The 25,699-nt window shown below is 40.0% G+C and overlaps 1 protein-coding gene across 7 annotated transcripts in view; it reads right to left on the bottom strand.

Annotated features, from left to right (window-relative positions):
* The window catches only part of NRXN3 (neurexin 3), a 969,254-nt gene that overhangs the window by 703,580 nt on the left and 239,975 nt on the right, over nucleotides 1-25,699 (bottom strand). For all 7 annotated transcript variants that reach the window (XM_086462626.1, XM_086462625.1, XM_086462624.1 and 4 more), the window contains one exon: nucleotides 4,794-5,232. In XM_086462626.1, the coding sequence (XP_086318752.1) occupies nucleotides 4,794-5,232 (439 nt within the window). The remainder of the gene's footprint in view (nucleotides 1-4,793; nucleotides 5,233-25,699) is intronic.

Raw genomic sequence — 25,699 nt, forward strand, 5'->3', positions numbered from 1 at the left:
CCAATAACTGAGTGAAGTTTAAGGTTCAGCACAGGAGAGTGAAGATTCCTCCCTACCCAAATGCACTCCTAACAGAGATAGCGTCTCCCACACAGCTCCCTCTCCTCTTGAACCACAGGCCGTAAGTACTTCTGTGCGGTGACTGAACATCATGTGTCTGTAACCCAACTTGCATTATAAGGTCACAAGCACAACAGTGCAACGGCTAAATATATACATGTAAAAACTAAGCATTATTCAATGGTATTCATCCAGCAAAGCAAAGACTTACTGAGAACATACAGGAGTTTGATGGTATCAGGACTGGAGAGAAAAAAGATAAGTGTATTAATTCACATGACATAGCTCTTCCAGAAAACACATCATCAGTACCTCCAAAGCTGGACCTGGATGATGGAACTAAATAGACCCTCATCAAGTTTGTAGATGACATCAAATTGCAGAGAATGGTTGATGCACTGGAGGAAGGATGGGGCTATCATTCAGAGAAACCTTTACAAGATGGAGCAAAGGACTGATAGAAATGTTTGATGTAAATCAATAACAATAAATACAAAGTCCTACACGTGTGGTAGAATAACCACACACATAAGTACAGGCTGGAGACCAGCTGGCTAAGGAGCAACTCTGCAGAAAAGGACCTGGGGATATGGCGGACAACAATTCAATCGATGAGAAAGTATTAAGTATTCTAACTTCCATTTCACAAACAGGAAAATTGAGATAGAGAAAGATAAAGGTTATCTCTGAAGAACGGTTATTATTAAAACTGTAGTAGCTTCCATATGCTCCAAGCAAGATGTAGGCATACTGCACTGAGGATATTCCTATATATTTCAGCACATAAAATAATCAGAGCATATAATACAGAAATATAATCAGAACACGTGAAACAGGTGCAGAGAAGTGAAGATCACTGTTTAAAGTCAGACAGCCCATCCAAAGAAAAACAGGGAACATAATGCAGGTCTCATCCCAGAGCAGTGTGCTCTTTAGAAAAGCATTCAGCAGCTTTCATCATAGGGACATCTGCCCACCAGACACTCAGCTAAAAATCAGCAGTTCACTCTTTCTAGCTATAATTCATTGCATCCAATTGCCTTGTCAGTAAGACAGTCTGTCCTCAGAGACAACTATCCAAGCTTTAAGATTAATTCCACATCATTGCATTTTTATCATACACCCCTACGATAAGATGGGAGAGTTTTGTTAATAGAGTTAGCTCTGTTTGTGTTTCTGTGAGAAAGCACAGTCCTGTACATGTGCTTTTTCTTCAGTTGTAATAGGTGTCGTCTTAGAGAACAGCATGTGTGAGACAGACACAAGGTATTTCATGTGTGTGATGTTCAGTAATAATTTAGGAATGTCAGAGGCAGCAGAGTGTCAGAGCAACAGAGGTATTATAAATTAAAGGCTCAAAGAGAACCATGGTTATTTGATTAATTATTTTGTAAAAACAAGCTGCAACACCACAGACATTTTCCCTTTTACAAAGAAAACAGAAGATGTGACAATACACCTACAGTCGTAAAGGTCGCGTGTCACAGAGCCACAGGATCACAGCCTCCCTTCCAGTGTCTCTGCTGTTACTCCTCAAAAGCAGCATGTGGAGAACATATTACTCAAAAGACTAGAATAAATCAAAAAATCTGGAGGTCTGAGCTCCAGACAGCTGCTACTATAGAGAAAACAAACACCACGTGCAAAAGCCACAAAGGTAATGAAATCCCCCAAAAGAGAAGAAATACTGGCTACCAAGGAGAAGTGTAAAACCTGGAGAAAGAGTGTGAGATGATGCAAGGAAACAGGCTAGGTAACAGCCTAAACTTCCTGCCAGTGTTTTGTACCCTGCCATTATTCCTGTAAGGAGATAGTACTAGCTCGAAAGCACAGCACTTTTAAGACCAAGCTGCTGAGATAAAGAAATTCTGAAGGAATTCTGACTTCTTCTGAACGATGGAGCAGTCACATGAGCTGACATACTTTTTTATTTATTTACTTTTTTTATTTTTAAAAAATCCTACATTTGCAACTGTGTTTAGGTAAATCAAGTCCCATCCTGAAAAATCAGAAGCATCTAAGAAGATGCTCCTTTCTTGAAGCAGCTCCTTTCTGGTCCCTTAGGCGTTTTGTGCAGGACTCAAGAAAAAACAGACCAAAAGACCCCCATTACTGAGGGCAGAGCTGGTACATAAAGCAGCGCACTGATGCAACTGCAGACCAAACCTTCCAGCAAGGTTTTTAGTATCTGAGTGGGTGGGACAACATGTGTGTTTCATAGCTTATGACCAGACGAAAACATTGTCTTCTGTAAGGTGCTCAGTGTTCCTCAGCTAGAAACTGTGACAGGTTTTGTGGACACTTTGCAGCAGCTTTCCCCAAGGAGAGAAAGGTTGCAGGACACTAGGTGTCCATGTCCATGCTGTCAGCTTCTGTCAGAGTAGAGAGAAAAAACAGCTTTTGTTGCTCTGGCAGCCAACACAGACCAAAGCATACACAAAGCTTAAGGGGACTAGAGGTGCCAGAGGTTATTTGAGCACAACTGCCAGGCTTCCCCAGCATTTGTGCTCCTGCCTTAGTACATTGTAGTATTGAACATTTTGATTTTTAGGCTATTTTACTAAGCTCAACAGAGCCTGAAGTTTTGGACTGTTACAGAAACAGGAAGAAGAAGAGGAGAGATGGCATCTAATATAAGCCTGGATGCTTTAGTAATGAGAACCAGAATGTCTAGGTCACCAGCTCAATAAATCCAAACAGCTGTTTTGTAACCTACATTAAGCAAGTTTATTATTTCAGTTCAATTTCTAGATGACAGGCATCCACATTTGAAAAAAATATATATATAAAAAAAAAATCTCCAAGCTGTAACCGTTCTCTGGTCTGCACATAGGAGAAAAGCCAGGGACTAAACAAGAGATCCTAAACTTCCATCTCACATCTACCAAAAGTACCACTGAATAAGAGTGCTTGATGCTCGCTAAAGGTATGGTCTGAAGAAATCAATACCAGTATCCTGGTTTTCTGGGGAGACAAGACATCAGTCACCAGGACCATTAACCCAGTACTCATCATCAGCAGAAAATGCAATTAAAAAAAGAAAAGAAAAAAAAAAAAAAAGAGACGCCAAGAACGTACAATGTGTTCATTCTTGTTGAGCAAAGTACTTCTAATTCAAAAGTCTGTTATCTCTAATCAGTGTCCAGAACATCACAAGCCTCCCTGCCAAGCGACAAACAAGTCAGTCCTAGAGTCTCATCCACCAAGTAGCAGCGCCGTCTGTCACATCCTCCCAGTCCAAATGAACATGTGTCCCTCTTCCTAGATTTTTACAAATTGTCTTAGAAAAGAGGCTAGTGTCATTTCTGTTTCTTTTCCTTCTACAGCTGCCTCTCCAGGGACGAGACAGTCCACAAGTGAGAAAGCAAAACTGAAGGCAGTACCGAATACAACTAATTGAGTTTATCGTTGGAAGTTAATTAAATTTTAGCAATTCTAAAGAAATCAAAGGTCCATTTATTTATTTATGGCTTCCTTTATAAAATGTTCCTATCAATGTCTTTAGGAGATAGCAATATATAACCACACATATTAAGTCCTAGTAGAGCACCATGCCAAACACAAAGAAACTCTCACATCATCAAAAAAAAAAAAGTAGCTTCAGGCAAAGACTTGTTCAAACAGCTAGGCTTTGCACGCCATCTAAAAGTCAGCTCTTTTGAAAACTCAAGGGAAGCAAATTCTAGCACTGCGTTCTCTCTACTGATGGCATTTGGCAACTGGAAACATAAAATTAGGGACCTAAAGCTATCATCTGGAGATCACCAGACAAATCCCAAATCCACTTGCAAATGTAAGCAAAATTCCTTTTGAAGTGAAATACGGGCAGGCTTTGAGTCCCAACGGTTCAGAAAGAACTCAAGTACAATTGTTCATATATTATCAAGATGAAGTTACTTTATTTGATCATTTTGTTTCCTTACACAATTTCAGAGTACATAGTGTGTTAGCTTGATATCCAGCACTAGAACCAAACAAAATACCTTTTGGTAATTGCATGGTAGGTATATTATTAGAAATAAACAAATGTTTGAAAATGAGAAGCTGCGAGGAAAAAAGAAAAGGAACATCCACTGAATGCTGACTCAGATATTAAGACTAGGATTTGGCATCCAAGAGAGAGTAAAGAAACTTAACTGAAAACTGTAAGATGCTAAATGAACAGAATAGGATGAAAATGTTGATTTGTCTTCATAATTTTATCACTGTTTGTGCCCATTACTTTTATTTTCCTCACAATATGATCCCAGACCCCTGCTCTTTAAAGATGCAAGATCCAGGAGAAGATGGTAATATTAGGTCACATCAACAAATTTTCATTTGGTTTCTACTAAGTTTCTTCTTGAACAGAATCCAAAAGTAGATCAGTGAGAATTTCTCAAACCAAGAAGTGAATAATATGGATTCTGAAGGATCTTACCATGGCCTGCAAAGAAGTCATCACTATAATCATGTATGTAATTGCAAAGATAGGTCCAGAATATCTGAAGATTGTGAATAAAAGAATAATAGACTGCTTCTGTGATGTGCTATCCGAAGTTCACACTAAACTTCTAATGAAAACCTAGCCATTCATATTTATGCTTTGCTGGATAAACATCATTGGAGTAACATTAAATTTTTCTAAGAAGGTTACTCATATCTTAACAGGTTTTGAAGGTTCTGAGAATTAATACACAACCTGGGTCTGGATCTGAAAGATTAATCTACTTAAGACAAACTCATCACTCTACCTGATCTTCCATCTCGTTGAATATCCACATGATACCACTCTCCATCATTGGCTTTCTTCTGTGTGGCCTTGACTTTAATGGTCCCAGAGCCCATGTCCAGCAGCAAGTACAGGTTCCCATCTAGAAGCTCAACTGCAAAGAAGTCTACCTTTGTATTTTTCTGGCTTCTGGCATCTTTCCTCTCCTGAGGCTTGCCATGGGTGAAAAGGATCAGTCCATTAGGTTCAGTGGTTCGGAAATCAAATGAGATGGAGCCCATCCTTTTGGTGTTCCATTTAGGCAGACTAATATAGGCCTCAGGTGTCTCAAAGCTGATGGGATCCAGCGTAGCCACATTCTCACATACAAATTTCACTTCTCCGTAGATCTTCATCTTAGTATCACCAATCCGTGCCAAGCGAGACAGCTCCAGACGAATGTCGTTATTCTTATAAACAACCTGCCAGACACAAGGGAAAATATCATATATCAATCCTGCATACAGTACAAATACCCCAATTACTTTCAGCCATGGGAGATAAACTTCTCCCAAAAGGCAGTGGGGAGCAGAAAGGAGACCATGCAGGAGTCTGACATGATGACAGAAGGAGAGTGCACAACCAGGAGTGTGTACAGAATTGACAGCAACATATACGTTGCAATTACTATAGATCAGATAAGCAAGCAGAAGAGAACATTTAACTGAAGGACAGCGAGAACAATTAACTCTATCACAGGCCCACTCTGCTGTAAAAGCTTTTATACATAAAATACAGTGTGTGTCTGATATCATGCTGTTATATTTGCATAAATCTCACATAAAATACATAACAAAGTGTAACCTCCATGTCCATCTCTGCTAGCCACAGCAGGGAATGCTGTACCACCATTGTCATTTCTCCATTATTCCTATAAGCCCACTTAACTACTAGGGGACAGATGCAAAAAAATTTAAGCAAGTTGCTGTGAACTGTTGGTGATTGCCCTGTGGCTCCTGAAGAGCTACAAGAGAAAATAAACAAAGACTTAAAATTTCTCTAAGAAATTTTAGATCACTACAGGCACAAACTTGCTATGGAGATACCTGCACAGTTTATCTTCACTTCAAGAAACCTACATTCTCTGTGCTAACACAGAAAAGCCTGTACATATTCAGTGCCTGGACTCCTACTCACTCTAGGTTAAGGACCAGAACTCTGGACTCTGTGTTACTACATGGATGGAAAGTAGCCAAGAGAAGAGTTCCAAACAGGCAAGCACTCCTAAGCAAGCCCGGCTTGCTCAGGATCCAGACCTCTTGCCCTTCTCTTTCTCAAGAATTAATTCCTTGTAAAGAGGACTCCTCTCTGCCCTGTGCCAGTCTCACAGAAGCAGGGACTGGAGAAGGCACAAAACTGAAATATTTGTGCTTCCTAAACCCAGAGTTGGCACATACAGAAAGCTAAAGCATTTCTGCAACTAGCACAATTTTGATTGAATTCATGTGCTGCAACACGACTGAACCCTCTGATTTCTTCTAAGGAGTTACTATTTTAAAATACTTTGTGTCTATTACATACAGCATATACATACACACACATTTGATTTCTGCTTTCAAAATGCTAGCAGGATGAGTTGTCAGCAATTTGCTTTGCAAAGAGAAGGGAAAGGAGATACGCATTGTTAATTCTACAAATAGGACAGGAAAGTCAGAGAAATGACTGTGCAGTAAATATTAAAAGGCAAACAAGAGAAAGAATGAGGGATAAGCTTCTAAAGTAGGCTACCTAAGGATGAAAAATAAATGAAATCATAATTCAACACATTTGTAGCAAGCGAAGAATTTCCAGCTTTCGCTAAGCATTAAAGGAGATTTTCCCCAGTGCAGCCTGCACAGCATCAGATTTTCCTGTTGCAAAGGCAAAACACCCTACATCAGAGTGAGAGGAAAAGCCAGCTGTTAGTTAATTCCCATTTGGAGTCATGGCACAAAGCTGTAGTTCCTCCCAGCAGAGGACAGTATTGACCCACAATAGCTTGTTTTGCTCCAATTCCCAATAAAGCACTTTGCCCTCGCACAGACTTCAAAAACATCAAGTCTATTAATATCTGCAACAGGAATAAAATATATTTTCAATTTGTGGGACTGCAGCAGTTTAATTCTACGGATTAACCATGTCAAATGCTCTCACTAGACAGACCATACACGTCCTTCCAGTGACTAAGCAAGGCTGTGCATCACAGCCTCCCCACTCTTGCCTGACAATGAGGTGCACCTCAGCCAGACACTAGTTCCGAGCACCGCATCCAGTCCTTTCTCTGCATCTCAAGGAAACAGAGAAGCTGAAGGCTCAGAGGAAAATAAATATAACAATTAAGAGGATGGAGCAGGATGCTTTATGAAGATAGCCTAAAAAGGCAAGGGCTCTTGTATTTGGAGTGGACTCAGAAAAAAGTATGATTGAAACTTACAGAAGAGGGAAAAGGTTAAAGTAGAACTGCTCTTTGCCAAATCCAGAAATAATAGAATTAGAGGCACTCACCGAAACTTATAGGATATCGGTTTAAAATGAATTTTTAGAAGTACTTATTTACACAGAAGGTAGCGGACTTCTGGAACTTGCTGCCACAGGAGGTAATGGAAGCAGAGAGCAACAGCAGGCTCAAAAAAACCCAGGAAGATAAATGGACATCAAGGTCACAAACTATTATTGAAGGGAAAAGGAAGGGAAGTACATTCTAACAATTCTAATCCAGTAGCCATAGATGCTGTGGGAGTGTAAAGGGAATGCACCACTGATAGTAGCCATGTTCACACGGTCTCCCTGAACAGCACTTGCACCTGCCCCTATTGGAGGCATAATACTTGGTATATGGGTTCTTCAGGCCCACTAGGGCTTTTCTTATGTTCTTAATGAATCTACATATATAGCAGTTTGTGCACAGTCTAGTCCTTGTCCCACTGCAGGGACAGTCTGGGAAAAAAGGTAATTTGAAATGGGTTCCTATGGACAGAGTCCTTCTGCCAGCACATACATATGGGGGCTCACTGATTGGTAGGACTTCAGCGCAATGCTAGTATGGAACTGCTTTGGTGGGCAAGAGAATGCCAGGCCTGAATGACTATGACTTTAATGATCCTAACATAGGAGAACTGCCCTTGTAGGATACTACTAACATTTGCTCAAACTAACACTTCTCTAAACTGTATCTTGACCCAGCCTTTTCACATCTGAGAAGAGCAGAAAGGTAGCAGAATATCCTACATATGATTGATGGCTGGTGCTGGGTTGTATCTAACTATGACTCAGCAATCTGCTTTCAGCAACCTCAGCGGGTTGCTGGTGGAGGAATATGATCACATACACCTAAGCAGCTTCCAACTCTCAGCTGAGCCACATACAGGTTATGTCTCCCCATTTTGTATTTGATACACAAATCACAATTCCCATTTCTTCTGGGGAAATGCAGAGGGGTCCACCTCTGACTTTATTTGAGGTTTGCTGTAGACTGCTCTCTATTGCATAAGCACCACAGCTGGAGAATCCTTTGACTTTCAAAAGATCTAGAGAAAATGACACAGAGTTAGTTGTAAACCAGAAAGTCCCTAACAATGGAGGATCTGAGATCAAGTTTAAAATAATGGACCAAGAAAGCAAGCAGAAAGGAACACATGGGGAAGAGAGGAGACAGGGTGTCGAATAGATACGAGAGTTCTGAATTCAATCTTTTCAAAGAAACAGTTCCACCCCAATCTGAATCTGTTGTTCAAGTGTTTGTTTGTTGTTCCACATTCTTTTCTTTAAAAAAAAAAACCAAACAAACCCAGAGCCTAGCTTGAGAGATTTAAAAGGCACCTCTATTTAAGAAAAAGTACAAGTGTCCATATAGCTGATGAGGTATCACTGACAGCCACATCTGGACATCAAGATCTTGATGTATAATCAGGTACGCCAGAACGCTCAGCAAAAGACAAAAGGACATAAAAAATTCTTGGGTTTAAAAGCAAGTAAATTCTGAGCAGGAATAGAAAGACACCAGCATCTCTGACTTGGGCAATGAAACGCTAAGGCAGCTTCTGATATCCACAGCTCTATTGTTAAACGAAAAGTTTCACAACTGAGAAAAGGGAACATAATTAAATGACTGGAATGCGCGTCCCATAGTGAAGAACATTCCAATTCAGTCTGTTTAATAGGTAAAGGTTAAAGAGTGGTTTGATTACAATCTACGAGTACCTGTGCAGAAAATGGAATTTGGCAATAGAAGGCTCTTCAATCCATGTGACAAAGGAATAATGGGATGTGGGGGCTACAAATTGAAGTTAAAGAAATTCATATTTTAAAATATTATGACTTATTTTTACATGAGGGTAATTTTCTATTGAAATAATTTACTACAGGTTATGGTGTGTTCTCTGCCACTGACAAACTTTAAATTAAAACAGTACCTTGTTTTCTCTAAAAGACATAGTGAGACAGGAATTAATTATATAGCAAATCAGCCTGGATTATCATAATGGTTCTTTCTGGCCTCATAACCTATGAATCTTTGTGTTTTAATGAAATCAACAGATGCTTCATTGCAGTTTTCCAGGATAGATGAAACGCATCCTTTCCCAATGTTAAAGCTGCCTGGTAAAGGAGAAGATGCTTGTGCCAATTGTGGTCTGACTTGCCACCAGTGCTTTCAGTAAAGCTTTCTTTCATGTTTGTGATCCTACCTTGCAACCTACCATTAAAAAGGCAGGCAAATAAAAAGTCTAGGACAAAAAATTTGATTCTATAGTTCTAAATACATGAGCTTCAAGAACCAGTTTCTTAGAGAGTCACCTGCTGCAAGCCAGAGAAGAAATGTTTTCTTGTTTTGCTGAGGAAGCTGCCAGCAGTAGTACCTATCATCTGCATAATACTTCCTACCTTGTAGTCTCATTTTACCAGCAATCTCTGAACTAGCTTGAGGGCTTTTCATGAGATACCAAAACACTGATTGAAACCCACACCTCTAACTCCAAACTGTCCCTCACTAGGGCACAGTCTTCCAGTGCGACTCTGAGACAAGGCTTCCACCACAACTTGGAAGTAAGCAAAGCAATGAAAGCAGTGCCCATGAATTTGTTCATTTTTATCAGATGGCTTTCTGAACAAAGCCAATCTTGCCTGTTTAAGCAGAGACAAGCTTGAGCTCATCCAATGTATAATATCTGTATCAAAGAAGGTCAAGAGTCCTAAGGGAGTAAAGGAGGTGATTCATACTACAAACACACACATCTACTTTAGCGATATTCCAGGAAGGAGGGTAGAAAAGAGAAAGGGGGAGAACAATAATAGCGAAAGCTATGCACAGAGCATTTGAAAAGTAACCTTCATGCTTCCAATTTTAAAATCACTTTATATTCCAAAAATTAAATTAGAACAATGAAAGAAGTGTTTTTTCCTTTTCAATGAGGACTTCTTCTAAATACACTGTAACAGAGGAATGTTTTGACTGTTCAATGCCTTTGTTTAATGAATTGGACGTCATAGATGGATGGTCAGGGATGGGGTAGACCAGATACACACAATCTCTGATAATCAGCAGTAGAATTCCATGACATTTGAGGCATTTTGAGGGATAAAAAGATATACAGTAAATTAGGTCTCCGTTAAATCTGCTGAGAAAGAAGAGTTTGTTTTAAGCTGAGCTAAAACAAATTTGCAATCTAGTTTTGAGGTTTCTTAAAAATGGCAACTTTGCAATTCTGAAGCATTCAAGGAATTTCTCCAGCTGAACTTATAAGAAGCTTCACTCACGGGTTAATGAGAGCTCTAATCAGATGGCTTTTCACAATGATGAAAAGCATCTCTCTGTAATCAAGTGAAGATGCAGATAGAGAGGGAGCAACAAAAGTGAGAAAAATGATGTGCTAGACTTGGCCAGTAGTCAATATAAAAATTCGCTCTCCAAGTTGGTGCTATTAAGCAGGAAACATGGTTTTCAGTGCAGGCTAGACACAGGCATGCTCCGAGGGGGAATGGACATTGATATCCTAGCAAATTAGAAGATGACTGTCATGAGCCATCATGAACAAGGACAATAACCTGAAGGCTGTATAAGTTTAGCTAGCTAGGAAGAGCACTTCTGAAGTTCAGCTAAGTTGTTCACCTACTTTTTCTGTCACAGGCTGGCCGCCTTCACCAACTGCCTGTGTCACTTCTCAGAAGGGCTAACTGTGAGACATTCAGCCTACAGCCTTTCTGAGACTTCCTTAAAGCACCTGCACTGAACAAGACAAGTTCCTGCAGCTTAATAAATTACAGTTTATCAGCTGCTTTAAAAACTATGTGTTTCTGCCCTGCCCTGACCAGCAAGTAGAAACAAACATACCAGCTAATAGTGCTTTACTTTGTGTTTGGGACAGACTATGCATGCAGCGATCCAAGGCTTCAGTGACGGGTAACCAAAGCTGCTATACTTATTTAAAGAACCATACAAGGACTGTGTGTACCTGATCTAAATATATTTGATGGTTCGCTGGAATAAGAACTGTATTCAGGTAATAAATAAATGCAATCACCATCCACCAAACAGAAGGAGTTAATTTACCCATCATGAAAAAACAATACATTGAACATTGATGATAAATATCTGAAACCAAACAAGTAAGAGTCAAATATGATTTGTGCTATGTTGACTAAAGTAACGTGACCCTGCATTTCATCTGAATTATGTTTAACAAAGAACATGTGCTTACCCAGCTAAAAATAAGAGTATGGTGAGAACACTTGAACAATAAGGCAGAACTATTTCAAGCTTCCCTACAAAATTTTTTCCACCTTAAAAACCAATTACAGGTTCTGAATAACTTCAAGTTTTGTGGAAAACTCCAGAAGAGAAAAAAGATTGGTTTAGTTTCAGAAGACTTACAGGAATATACAGAGAAGCACTCCCTGAAGCGGGCTATAAAGAAAAAGAAAAGGGATTCAAGGTGCCAGTAAAAAGGGCTGAAAAAAGCAGGGTGGAATTTCTTCAGCTGGGCTAGTGAGAATGTTTCCTTAACAGATACTGAGGAGAGAGGACCCAGCACTTCACTGTAGTCACAACTAACCTTTAAGCCAAAAAATAAGCCCCTGCTTCTCATGAGAAATTAGGACATCGAAGTATGTTCACAGTTACTACAGAGTTAACACCAACTCAAATCATTGACAGGGTATTCCAGAGCAAGCTTAAACAGATTAAGACAGATCAAGGTCCATCTTGCTGCCTTATCTTTCACTTTGGAATATACCAAGATAAAGAATAAACTTTTCTATCTATCCCTTTTTAGAATAAGATCTAAGATTTTTTGCCTTATGATCAACTAAATATATGAAAGAGAGAGATTCCAAACTTTAGGGGGAAAAAATTGCTTTACAGCTATTTATTGAAGTTCGAATATGCATCTAGAGCTGTACAATATGTTTTTGCATACACTGAGCCTCCTGCTTCTTGAATTAGCTATGAATATTGCTAAGTGACTAAAATGTCACATGCTTTACAGCCTTGCTTGTTCTTGGTGTTGCTTTGCAGCATTCAAACTACAGAAAAGCAGGGTTGTGAAATGATCTACTTCTTGGATTCCTTCCTTTTAACAGGTAGCAATAATGACAGCATTTATTTTATCACAAGGTTGGATTTCTACATCCTCCATGTTTGGATGCACTGACTGCTAATTCATTTGGTCTACTGTTGAAGAAAATCTTGATTTCAAGGGAAATAGCAGACCTCACAATTGCATCTTGAGACAAACATGATGGGAACATTAGGAATTATATATCTTTGTGAAAAAAGGCATGGCACTGTATAGAGGGGGGAGAAGCCCTTATAGTCGCAAGAGAAATGCTGCTGAGGGATTCTATGTTAGCTTCAGATACTGAAAAGGCACAGCATAGGCAGCAGTAAAATTAAGTAGAATTGGTTGTAGCATGGATGAGGATGAATGCTTTTTTTGCAGTGGAAGTGTCAAGTCCTCTTCTTTCCTTACTACAGAAACTAAGTTCTGCAATAAGTGAAGAAAGGGATTACAGGAAAGAAGGTATAGTTTCTGGATTTCTTAAAACATCACTTTTCCACAGATTTTCTAAGCAATGGTGAGAAAGACACCTAAACTCAATATTTTCAGAAGTTTACACCTCACATCATCGTGGCCAACCTGACGTCTTGGAATTGTTTGTGAAGAAGTGATTATTAGGCAAGTAAGTGAAGACAAGGAGAGATTTTGTCTTTACTGCTAAAGCTAAAAGAAATGCTCTGAGAAATTCGACTTAGATTTCTCAGTCTATTCCTAAAACGTAGCTGATACTTGTTAATATTCAGGTGAAAAAGTAACTGACATATTTGACAGCAGCAGAGTTCACCTTTGTGTCATGGCAAAGCATTTAAGGCATTTCACTGTGGATTCAGGTGCACAAACCTGAACTTCACTCTTGCTTTATGTTCTATTTAATTACCATTTGGCCTAGTAACAGAGAACAAAATCTGCAGGACAGGGAAGCCAAGACAGCCAGCTATGATGCTCCTTACTTGTGCCACAGGCCATAGACACAGGCATAGCTCATGCTAGCCCTGAAAAGCAACTTGTACCTTGGACACATCTCTGGATATAAGAAGGGCATCGAGGAGATAGGTCAGTATTTTACAAATACTTATGCATATACAATAACAAGAAAATGTTATGTTCTCCACTAAGCTTGTAAGTGCAGAGGTAAAAAAAAAGGCAGAAAATAGCTACACACAGAAAAACATTCATTAGGTAGATTGAAAGAAGCATCCTGGAATGTATGTAGACACTGGAAGAGACAGTGCTGTACTCTGCTGGAGATTATGTCCTGTTTGGAGAACTGCACTTCAAGAAAGGAGTGGCACTATTGGAAAGAGCCCTGAGAGCACAAGAATAATCAGAGGTCTAGAAAATAGAAGAAAGATTGAAAGTATTGCTTCTTTTTAACATAAAGAAAACCACAAGGAGACATTATAAGGATGTTCAAATATAAAAATGCTACTACAAAGCAAAGGGAACAATCTCTTCTTTATATCTATGCTGAAAACCACAAGAAATAATGGACAAAACAGCAAGAAAGCATTAGGAAAATATTTTTTTTTAATTAAGAATAGTGAAGCACTGGAAGAGAATGCCTGAGGAGTAACCATCACTGGAGACCTTTAATTACAGGTTAAACAAATTGCTGTTAACACTCACATAGAGATCATTGATTTTGTCTTGGCACAGTGGAAGCGAAAAGGATTAAATAACCTCTCATGATCCATTTTTATGGGGGTTTTTTTATATGATTCTGTGTTGGGCAGGGCAGGACATGAGAAAGGGCAATTACTATGTAGCCAAAGACCTTCCTAGCGTTCAATGTGCAGAAAGGAAGAATAAACCTTATATTAACACAATTCTGATATTTCACAAATTTGAAGATCTTAAATTAACAACTGAATTTCCTAGCTAATGAAGGTTTGACAGCTTTTTTAGAGTTGAAGAAAAAAAAAGAAATCATCATCACAGAAGTTTATGTATCAGCATACAGTAGTTGACTACAATTACATTCAGTTCTGTATTGAGCTTATATAGACATTCACCAGTTACAGAACGCTCTGCTCCTTCCAAATGCATCTTGAAATCTCTGATTTGTCTAGCTAGCACAAGCCAAATCTGTCTAGCTTGGTTCAGTGATGAGTATGTGAGGAAATGATTACTGTCAAGTGTCTTAAGGATTTCATCTGAAAGGCAGAGAGGAATTATTTTAGGATGGCCTTATTGATCATTTAAGGTTTGAACTTTATTACGCAAGACACTGAAAATGGTATCAGACAACAACTTAGCAAATAACACTCTACTTGGTGATTTCATTGTATTTCAAATCCACCTAAAGTTGTGCAAGTACAAAAGACCTATCTTAGGAAACAGATCTTTATAGTATGGCTGGGTGAATGTTTCCATCATGATGGCTAACACAGAATTCCATTTTTCTAACAGAGAATTAGCAATTAAATGCTTCACTTCAAGCCATTGCAACCCAAAGTATCATGTTTAGTTTTATCAAACTTAACAGAAAACCTTCCATATGAACCAACCATAACATAAAACAGTATTTTTGACAGGTTTCAGAGGTGGGCCTGTGAGAAACTCACAAAGTTCAACAAAGCCAAGTGCAAGGTCCTGCACCTGGATCTGGGCTATCTCAAGCACAAACACAGGCTGGGCAATGAGTGGATTGAGAGCAGCCCTGCAGAGGAGGACTTGGGGGTGCTGGTGGATGAGAATCTCAACATGACCTGGCAACGTGTGCTCACAGCCCAGAAAGCCAACTGCATCCTGGGCTACATCAAAAGAAGTGTGGCCAGTAGGTCGAGGGAGCTGATTCTCCCCTTCTACTCTGCTCTGGTGAGACCTCACCGGGAGTACTGCATTCAGCTCTGAGGCCCTCAACATAAGAAAGACATGGACCTGCTCAAGTGGGTCCAGAGGAAGGCCACAAAGAGGATCAGGGGGCTGGAGCACTTCGCCTGCGAGGACAGGCTGAGAGAGTTGGGGTTGTTCAGCTGGGAGAGGAGAAGGCTCTGGGGAGACCTTAGATGCCTTTCAGTACACAAAGGGGGCCTACAGGAAAGGTGGGGAGGGACTCTTTATCAGGGAGTGTAGTGATAGGACGAGGTGTAATGGTTTCAAACTGAAAGATGGGAGATTTAGATTGGATAGTAGGAAGAAATTCTTTACTGTGGGGGTGGTGAGGCACTGGCACAGGTTGCTCAGAGAAGCTGTGGTTGCCCCCTCCCTGGCAGTGTTCAAGGCCAGGTTGGATGGAGCTTGGAGCAACCTGGACTAGTGGAAGGTGTCCCTGCCCACGGCAGGGGGGGTTGGAACTAGATGAGCTTTAAGGTCCTTTCCAACCCAAGGCATTCTATGGTTCTGTGATGATTCTATGACTTCCTAGGCATTGCATTTACTTTCAACAGTGGTCCCCATTTTTACCTCTGATTTGTGCTCTCTAGGGAAATACTTTCACATGATGCAATGTCCGTGTCCCATCTGACATCAGAAGAGACATATGTCTGGTTTTGCCACAAAGGAGTTTGATCAAATACTCTGGCCCCTATGGGAGAATGGGACACATGGGCCCTACAGGACAGCTACCACTTCAAACTGCACTGGATAGGAAAACACAGTTCTTGTTCAACTGGGTCCAGAGTATTTGAGGTCAGCTCAATAATTAATATGAAATAATTTGATTTGGGGAATATCAGAATTTTACATATAAATTCAATTCTGAAGTTTTGAGGGATTTCTATTTAAAAAAAATCCTACCAGCAGCAATAGAAACAAGTGTGGTCTGGAGGAACCTTCTTTGGTACAGAAACTCTTCGTTTCACTCAGCTTTTCATTTCACTGATAAAATGTGTTTTAACAAGAACACCAATATTTAATGTCTTCTTGTGAAAATACTGAATAGATATTACTCACTTGCAGGTATGCAGGTTTTTTCCCCACTACCTATCTTCCCTAGCCAATATGCCTTGAGCCTGCTTCACAAGAATATCTCTGGCAGGTACAAGAAGGTAATTCAGTCTCCATATGCCAGTCAAGCATTAGTCTCACTGCCCAGGCTTCCAATGTGCTAAGCAAATTGTTCCAACCGCAGTGGTGTTTTCAATGTTTTTGTCACTTGTCCAGAAAAAAAAAAATAAAAAATTACCATTACACATGGGAGAGCACATGCTTAAAGGTGAGCACTGCTTAATAATGATGCAATTAGAGCAACAGAGGAAGTATTTAGTGGATTTAGTATTGCATAGGCTTAGTCCACAAACTTTAAGTGCTGTCACTGTAGCAGAATGGTGTCACTGTTTGTGGCCAGATGATAGCAGCTTCAGCTGCTGCATCCCATCATGTGTCTCTCTCCCCCAGCCTTAGCATAAAGGGGCACTGGCATCTCCTTCCATCTGCAATGGCAGCCAAAGTAAGAGGCACGCCTTCAGCTAGGCTCTCCCCCTGCGAGGGAGCAAAGACACTCTGTGTCTGCCACAGAAGTGCCAGTGGCAGGATGGCACTATCCCATGGCTGGCACCGTCTGCCATAGTGCACTACACAGGTCTAGATGGACTGAGGAGGCAGACCTGTTTCCACACATCTAAACTGACATACTATGGGTTTCTAAAATCTTTTTTAGCACACCTCTGTTGCCCTGTGCAAAACCTGCCAACATGGGCATCTCTCCAGGATCACTTTGCTCACCTCTGTTCGAATTCCAAGGCATGGAACAAAGTTCAAACCCTCCACAGGTAGGATTCCTCAAACATGTATCTGTACTAGGGCTTATGTTGTGTGAAAACAGGGAAGTAATGAGCTAAATCTTTGTTTTAATATTTGCTGGAGGGGGCAAGGAATGTAATTAATTCCCTACCTACAAAAGACATCAAGAGAAAAATACTGTCATCTTATAACCCCACTTTGATGCTAAAAGAAGAACCAGAAATTCTTTTATATCTATCCTCTACATGTCCCTTAAAACTCTCAGCTATGACCTCCAGCTCTACAGCTTCCAGCACTAACAAAAGGAAGGATGGGGAGAGCAGGAATGTTTTAAAAAACAATCTATCTTCTGTTTGGGACTGAGTCCTAGTTACCATGATGCCAATAAATCTAGTCACTCTATTCATTCAGAAGCCACCCAGGTGCACCAGTCACAGCTTTAGTTCACACCACAACCCTGTCTGAGATCAATACAAGGATGCTGGGAATGAGACAGCTCCCCCTCACCTGCTCACATTGTCTTGCCTGGCCTCCAAAAAACTCTTTACTGACAAAACTGTTTCCCTAGCCCCCATCACCTTTACAGGTTTCTTGGGGAACGGTATTAAAGCAGTGCAAAGAGCCCAGCGGTGCTGCAAGAGCCCACCGGGACTATTGGTAAAACTTCACCTTCACTCATTGCTTTGATCTGGAAGCTGTGTGCATGGCGTGTAAGCCCAGCTGCTCCTGAGGGATAAGAGGGGAGGGGGAAGCAGTCAGAGCAGTCAGAATGCTGCCACCACAGTGCGAGAACATTAAGGAAAGCATGTGAAAGGAGAAAGAAACAAAAGCAAAAAAAAAAAAAAAGGGTGACATTTTCCAGTGGAAGCACTGGAATAAGAAGCAGAAATGGGAGACAGATGAGGGCCTAAGCACCCCATTCAGCACCAGATTATACTTCCTTCTCAAAGTAGGTGGGGTGCTGCAATCAGGAGCTGTGGGAGCTCTTCCGTCGGTAAGGAGAGAGGTCAGGGCTGGAGGCAGCACTGAGCACCAGACAAGAGAGGCAGCTGATTAGCTTGTTCCCAGCACACTGGGCCTGAGTCTCCAAAACACAGGGAGCTCTCAATAATCAATACTGTTTTGTCTCTGGGGAGGGGCCTATCACTATGGGTTTCTTTCCCTTCTAAAAAAAAAAAAAAAAGAAAAGGGGGGGAGTGTAGGGTTTTCTCCAAAGGGAGTTGGAAAAAAATACATCTCTCCATTGTAGAAACATTTTCCATAAGAAATTCCTACAGAGTATTTTAAGTTATTCTGAGAATATTAGTTGTCTTAACATTAACCCATTGTATTATCTCCCACTCCCCCAGTAAGGGCCTCTATCCCCAATTTATAGAAAGAGAAAGTGAAACAGACAGTACTGAATATTCTTGGCCAATTCATACAGCAAGTCAATAGATGGTCAGAAAGAAAGTCTCTTCTTCCTAATTACTACCCTGTGCTTGAGGAATAGCTGGATGAAATGTTTCGGTGACACAGATCAGTGTAAATAATCTACTAACCTCTCTCAGCTTTGAAATTCAATAGTGTAAATATGAAATGACAAACCTTTTCCTCAGATTGTTTACTTTTCCTACAATGCCATTTTAATGCACCCAGTCACAGGGGCCCCATCTCCTCCATGTGGAGTTTGGGGTTTTTTACATATTACAGGGACTGATTTCACATCTAAGAAAGGTTATTTGATAAAAGCTGAATTTACAATATTATCTTACATTTTCTGTTTTGCTCAGTACTATCGCACTGCTTAAGAAAGATCTATAGCAGATCTTAAGCAGAGCGGTAGAGCTTACGTTGTTCAAACACTAACAGGCAGAAACCAAAATCTGCCTTATCCATTGTTTCACAAAAGTTCTCCATGTAAATGTTCTAATTCTTCCTGGTTAACTGGACTGCCCATCCACTTTTGTCACCCAAGTGCCCAAAACCTTTCCATACCTTTACAGACCACTAAGACATCACTGTGACAGCAGCAAACAGTCTCAGAACATAGAATCATTTATGTTGGAAAAGACCTTTAAGATCATCAAGTCCAACCTCAAACCTAGCACTGCCATGTCACCAAGCACTGTGTCTACACCTCTTTTAAATACCTCCAGGGATGGTGACTCAACCACTTCCCTGGGAAGCCTGTTCCATGGTTGACAACCCTTTTGGTGAAGAAATTCTTCCTAATACCCAAACTAAACCTCCCCTGGCTCAACATGAGGCCATTTTCTCTTGTTCTATCGATTGTTACTTGGCAGTAGAGACCAACACCCACCTCGCTACAAACTCCTTTCAGGTTATTCTAGAGAGTGATAAGGTCTCCCCTCAGCCTCCTTTTCTCAAGACTAAACATGGTGAGCTTCCATTTCTGGAGTCACCGTCTTTGGAGGAGGGGCTTGAGAAAGGGGCTCTGCTCTTGTTATTACCCAGATCATGTTGACCATATTGATAGAAGTTATTGTTCCATCTACGTGGCACTCTTAAAGAACCAAGTGTTTCTCCCCTATGGCAGTTTTACTCTCCTTGCATAGAGCAAGCACTCTCCAAAATCACAAAATACATAGAAATCAGTCAGCCATTCTTTCTCTAATATACCAAGAAAGCTTGACTGTGTGTTATATTGGCTTCTCAAGGACAAAAGTGGGGAATATGAGGAAATGACTGACATAGTCACAAAGCTTTAAAATAATCCTGAAAGCAAGGACAGACATGTATTGCTCGGTGCAGGACTGGTTGCCGATATCTGGTCATGTAATCAATTTACATGCTATATTTGTTTGCCAATATGCGCCTATGTATATTTGCATTTACATAAACAAATCCATACACTGTGCATACATGCATAAGAAGGCATATGTATTTACATACTCACATATAAATTCCCAGAGTGGATCTCTGCATTGGTACCTACTCAGGGCATATATACGGGTTTATACAAATCTGTAAAGAGTACCTGTACACACACGACTATGTACATACACGCACACACGTATACTCATCCCTCCACCTGTGATTCTTATCTAATGCATATGTTTTTCCAGGACAGTAAACTTAAGCATGCTTATGATTAGCATTAGAAGTATGCACACTGTCTGCACGTGGATCCCCACATGCATATGTTGTTATGCAGGTGTGCTACCAACAAGCTGCTTGTCATTCTGGTAGCTGCTATCCTTCTCTTATACTGAAGCTATGCCAGAAAGCAAAAGTGTACTTTTTTACGAAACACTCTACACAACGATGGAGTTATTTCCTGGAGAAAAGACTGGTGGAGGTGAGACTACACCAGAATCCTTGTGACTGCAAATTCAGCCTTTGTATATCCATACCCTCCAGTATATCTAGAAGTGAGATTTCAGTTCAGAAGACACAATTAACTTTGCTGTATGTGACATTCGACTATATGCTGAGTGGGACTTAGCAGGAGCTAAGCATGCGCTTTAATGCATTTCTTTTTCTGTCACCTTGACATGGTCAAACCTGAAAGGAGCACAGACAAGAGAGGAAACAAAGAAAATTATAACAGGGGCTTCCAAGTGGAGTAATTCTAAGGTAAGCTACCCTGGGTTGTGCATGTTCTTGCCTGCAGTCCTGTTCCAAGCCCAAATAATTCAGTCAGCTCTGATTGTTCTAGTACTTTAAAGAGGCAAACAAGGAAAAAGAAAACCCACAACCTCATACAAAACCCAGTGTGCAGAATATAAAGAGGCAGATGGTGAAAATGACATTACTAGAGAATGTATGTTCAGCCCATGATGCGTCCCAGCATCACTGTGTCTTGCCATTCCCTGGCAGGAATTGTTCTGCTTGGCTTGGGTCCTTCATACATAAGGCACTCAAAAGGAAAGGATTAGTGATGCTGATTACGGCACACTGAAAGCACTGCTGTTTTCTATACTGTAATAGGGTCTTTTCTTCAATTTCTTCCCCTAGAGCACCATACTTTGAAGGGGCTGCATTTTTCAGCTACCTGACACTTCCCCAGTTTGCTTTGGGAGCAATATAAATAGTAACCAAAACAAGCAAATTATTTCCCTAACTCCTCAGTCACTCTGTCAATAGGGCCTGTATGGGTTTATGCCCTTGAAAGTGCAAGTATCTCATACCGTTCTGGCATGCACAAGCGTGACACCTCTCATTGCAAACTCATCATTTGCGCGTGGGCCTATCAACAGGTGTTACTAAGGGTAAGAATTGCTTCCCGAGAGCTTCCAAAAAGAAAGATGGATTGCAGACATCTGTCCAAGGTCCTGTTAGTCCCTCAAAAGAGAGAAGCCAAAAGTCCTGAACCGCTGTTTCTGCACTGTGCTACCAACTAGTTTTGTCCTATCAAGGCTAACATGCCTCTTAAAAGCAGATCATCAGCTTCTTGCCACGTTCTTCCTTGCTTGTGTAGAAGTATTTACCTCAGGAAGTTAAACGCTTAAATTAGCATGAAGGAAGAGAATAAATCCCCTTGTTTTAATTGCACCCTACAAAGTTTGCCTGCATGTTCCTGTAAGAGGTATAGTCACAGCCTTCTAAAAACAAGTTTCATTTTCCCTGAACACAAAATCTATGCCAGTAACAGAACATTACTATTACATTATTATTACTATTACTACAATTACTATTGATTATCACACATTGGAGACAGGTGTGGTAGGTGAAGCAAGGAGGTAGCAAGTGGCAGTTGAAGGCATTTCTCTGATATGGAGAAGCATGAGGATCATCCTGTACCACTTTCCAAAAACTTAGGACTGGATATTCACTCCAACATTATAGGATTCCTTGCATGAAAAAGATTAAGGGCAGTAAGAGGAAATACGCAAACTGGCATATTTTGCTTTAAGCCTTGCTTCTGATTTTATGGAAGAAGTGTTATTAATAAAGCTTTCCATGTGCCAGAGAAAGACAGTTGAAGGCAGCACGCTGGGGAAAGGGCCACTGCCCAAAGTTTCTGTCCTAGCGTGGCTGAACTACAACCACTGAGCGACATCCAGACACTGGAAAGCAGTCCTGACACCTAACATGGATTCTGGAAAAGGACAAGAAAATATGTAAATTTCAGTTTACTTATCACTTTGACATGCATAATAAATACTCAGACACATTTTCATTTCAGTTCAGCCCAGTGGTAGATTATAGATTTAGGATCAAAGACTGTAAGTAATTCTCACACAATGGGAACCGTATCTAAGCCTTGCAAATAGTGACTATGAAAAGAGCATGTGTGTCTTGGTGCATAACCAATTGAACATGAAATGCCTTTGTAAAGCAGTTGCTAAGAGGGCTAATGTGATTCTTCAGTGTCTAAGTAGGAAACTATCAAGAAAGTACAGAGAAAAGACACTGACTACGTATCTAGTATTAGCAAAACCACTTAACAATACTGTGGCCTGTTATCTTGCCTATGCTTTTAAAAAGATGTTAATAAACTTCAAAGAGCACAGAAAAATACTACAGTGATTTCAAGTCTCAGTATTATACTATTCTAGGTGAGCTATCCAAGGAATTCCATTTATTCCACCCAGAGGTAGGTTACAAGCTGATCCAAATCTACATGCTACAGGAATTTGCATGGGGAGAAGTCCTCTGACAGAGGAGGTCTGCTGTAACTGAGGACACAAAAGCATAATCATATATGGTGGCTAGCCAAATCACAACTATTCACAGTCTGGAAGTAATGTGAAATATTTCCTAGTGAACTAATTAATCAATTAAGTCTTTAAATCATGATAGCATACATTAGTAGTTAAAAAAGAGATTATATCTTGATACAGAAGTCCATCAAAACCCAAGAAGGCAATGGTTTGTTTAAAAGGTTCAGCTTATAGAATTTATGAAGTATGCAACAAACATTTTTTTCTGTCAGATATAAATACATGAAGAACGTAAGTGCTTATATCACAAGAGGATGACAAAGTATTTTGCAATCCATGAGAACAAAAGAGGATGTTCATCAGCTACCAGGAATAAATACGCTTTATTTTTAATTTCACAGACCTGGGTCACTTGCTCCAAAGTCTTAAAAGAGCTGAATGAGGAGATTTCTGATCCACTGAGGTTTATTTTTAATCTTGGAATAACAGAAAGATAACAGAAGAATAAACAAATTATAATGTTGTTTTAAAAAGCCAAACAGAAGATATGGAACTGTGCAAGGGTTTAGCCTGCAGGAAACATCAACCCTGGAGGAAATAGCACAACAGCTTCTATCTGAAGTGCTTAATAAAAACATTAAAGGATAGCAATACAACACTTAATGTCATTAGACCTTCCTGTGTAAAAGAAGTTTCTGTCAAATAAACCTGATATCATTTGAATGACAATGGTAAAGGCAAAGATGAAACATTTTTTAAGGCATTTGACTGAACACCAAAAGACAGCTCTGCTTAAATTAACAGAGTACAAGAACAAAACAGGATATAATATTAGAGAGATAGTCCTCAGCTGACAAATCTCATAGTTGTCAGTAGGATATCATTACTGAAAAGAGGCATTTTTAATGCACCATAAGGATCCATATTTGATGCAAAAGTATTAAATATTTTATCAGTTACCTAGAAATAAATATAAAAAGTTCTGAAGTAATACTTGCAGGTAATGCCAAGTTTGGCAGAGCACTAAATAACTTTAAAGATAAAGCAGTCATACAGACTGATTCATACAACATGGAATTCCAGGCCCTTTCAATCCAAGCAAGTTTTAAAATAGCTGAATACTAAAACATATAAGCTTATGAAGATGGAAGATAAGCCATGAACTACAGAACCAGGAAGGGGGAGCTGCACTCTGCAAAGCTGCAACTTTGAAAACAATTTAGGAAATGTAAGAGGAGAAAGCTTGAGATTCCAGTCAAGTGATACGCCCGAAAGAGCCAGTTCAGTCTCAGGATACATGACTAGAATCACCAATAAGTAGCATTGGTATGAAATGCATTTAAATCCTAGGTATAATTCTAATGTCCAAATTTTCTTAAAGAAAGGACTCTAAAAAAATTCAAGGAATACATCAATCAGTCAAAGAATACATACAAGTTTCAACATGATTTGAGAACTAGAATAAATGCCTTACAGTAAAAGCCAAGGAACTCCATCTGTTTAGTTTTTCAAAAGACGAATAAGGGACTCGATTTAATGAATAAGGGAAAAACACTGGATTTCTGAAGCGTCTTTGTTCCAGTAGAAAACCGCACCACAAGAATCAACATTTGGGAGCTATTGTCAGACAAATTCCAAACAGATACAAGGCCCAATTTCTTTTTAAAGTAGGGGGGAATTAATCATCACAGCAACTTATTGAGGAAAGTAATATATTTTCTTTTAATGCCTTCACACCAAGGCTGGTTAAAACACAACTCCCCAAAAGAGGCCCAAAGTTATTAGATTTAACGTGGGGGAAGTAGGAGAAATTGAGGCTTCATATTCTTGCTTATGAACATTCTGAAACTATGCATAAGTGGGGATAATCAGATAATTGACAGAAGGCTGAACTAGCTGGGTATGGTGGTTCTTTTGGTCTTAAAAGTGTCTGACATTTTGAAACCCTTACATACCACAAATGACTCAATTAGCAACAGGACAGATGACCGCAGAGTCACTGAGTAGCAGGCATTTGTTCTCTACTTAGGTGAGCAATAGATCAGGAGTTATGGTTCCTGGTTTCTATTCCTGATCCTGACACTTGTCTCTTGGATAACTTTTGACAGTTTTTCTCAGTCTCTTAGTTGAGGAAGTCAGCAATTAATTAACTAAATGGCACTAATACATCTCATTCTCCAAAAAATAATTCTTTGCATTTTAGTTGCTTTTTATTTACTTTTATTGTTAATAAATAGTACCCAAAATTCAGGTGCGAGGAGAACCTACTTGTCCTTAAGACATCTTTAGCAGCAGCAAACTGAACACAGAAAACGACAAGCACAGTCCCATAGCAAATGGCTCTTTGTAGAAACACTTCTGATTAATCCACTGAAGGGAATAATGGCACTCCTCGTAGGAGAAGATGGACAAGGCAACCCAACAGGTATTTACTACTTCTAATATCTACGATTCTCTGGAGTTTGATATAGTAGGGTACCCTCTTTTAAACCATTTTTTACACAGCACCAGTCCACTTTTTGAGACAGTAAAAAAAATGCTCCTTGGTTTTTAAGTTTCCTGTAAAAGAGAACCCCACATAGATTAGTGCTCAGAAAAAGGGCCCCAGTGGGCAGTAATAAACCTTCTTAACAGTAACTTCCACAGTTACAGCCACAGGGAAAGAAATACACCTAATCACAACATCAACATTCGTCTTGGATGGAAAGATTCCCAAGCCCAAGTTAAAGCCTGGGAGCTGTCTGCTGCTACCGCAGCCCATACTGATCTAGAGAGATTTCCCTACTGGAAATGCTCCCTCCAAGCCTTTACAGATTTCCCAATTCTATACACGGAAAGGCCACTTAGTTCTGAAAGGCAGATGCCTTTGCAACACAGCTCAGGGGCAGTTTTACAGCTCTGCTTGTTAATATCCTCATTTTGGATCGGCCTTGTTAATTACAAATGGTGAAACAGTCCAACCTATCTTGCATTTCTCTGCAAACATCAAGGATTCATCTAGCCCGCCTTGTCACTCTTTTCATTTAAAGCAACATCCTCAAATGTAGGCTGCCTGACATGGATGT

This window comes from Leptosomus discolor, chromosome 3 (assembly GCF_034619465.1).
Source record: "Leptosomus discolor isolate bLepDis1 chromosome 3, bLepDis1.hap2, whole genome shotgun sequence".
NCBI classification, from domain to species: domain Eukaryota; kingdom Metazoa; phylum Chordata; class Aves; order Leptosomiformes; family Leptosomidae; genus Leptosomus; species Leptosomus discolor.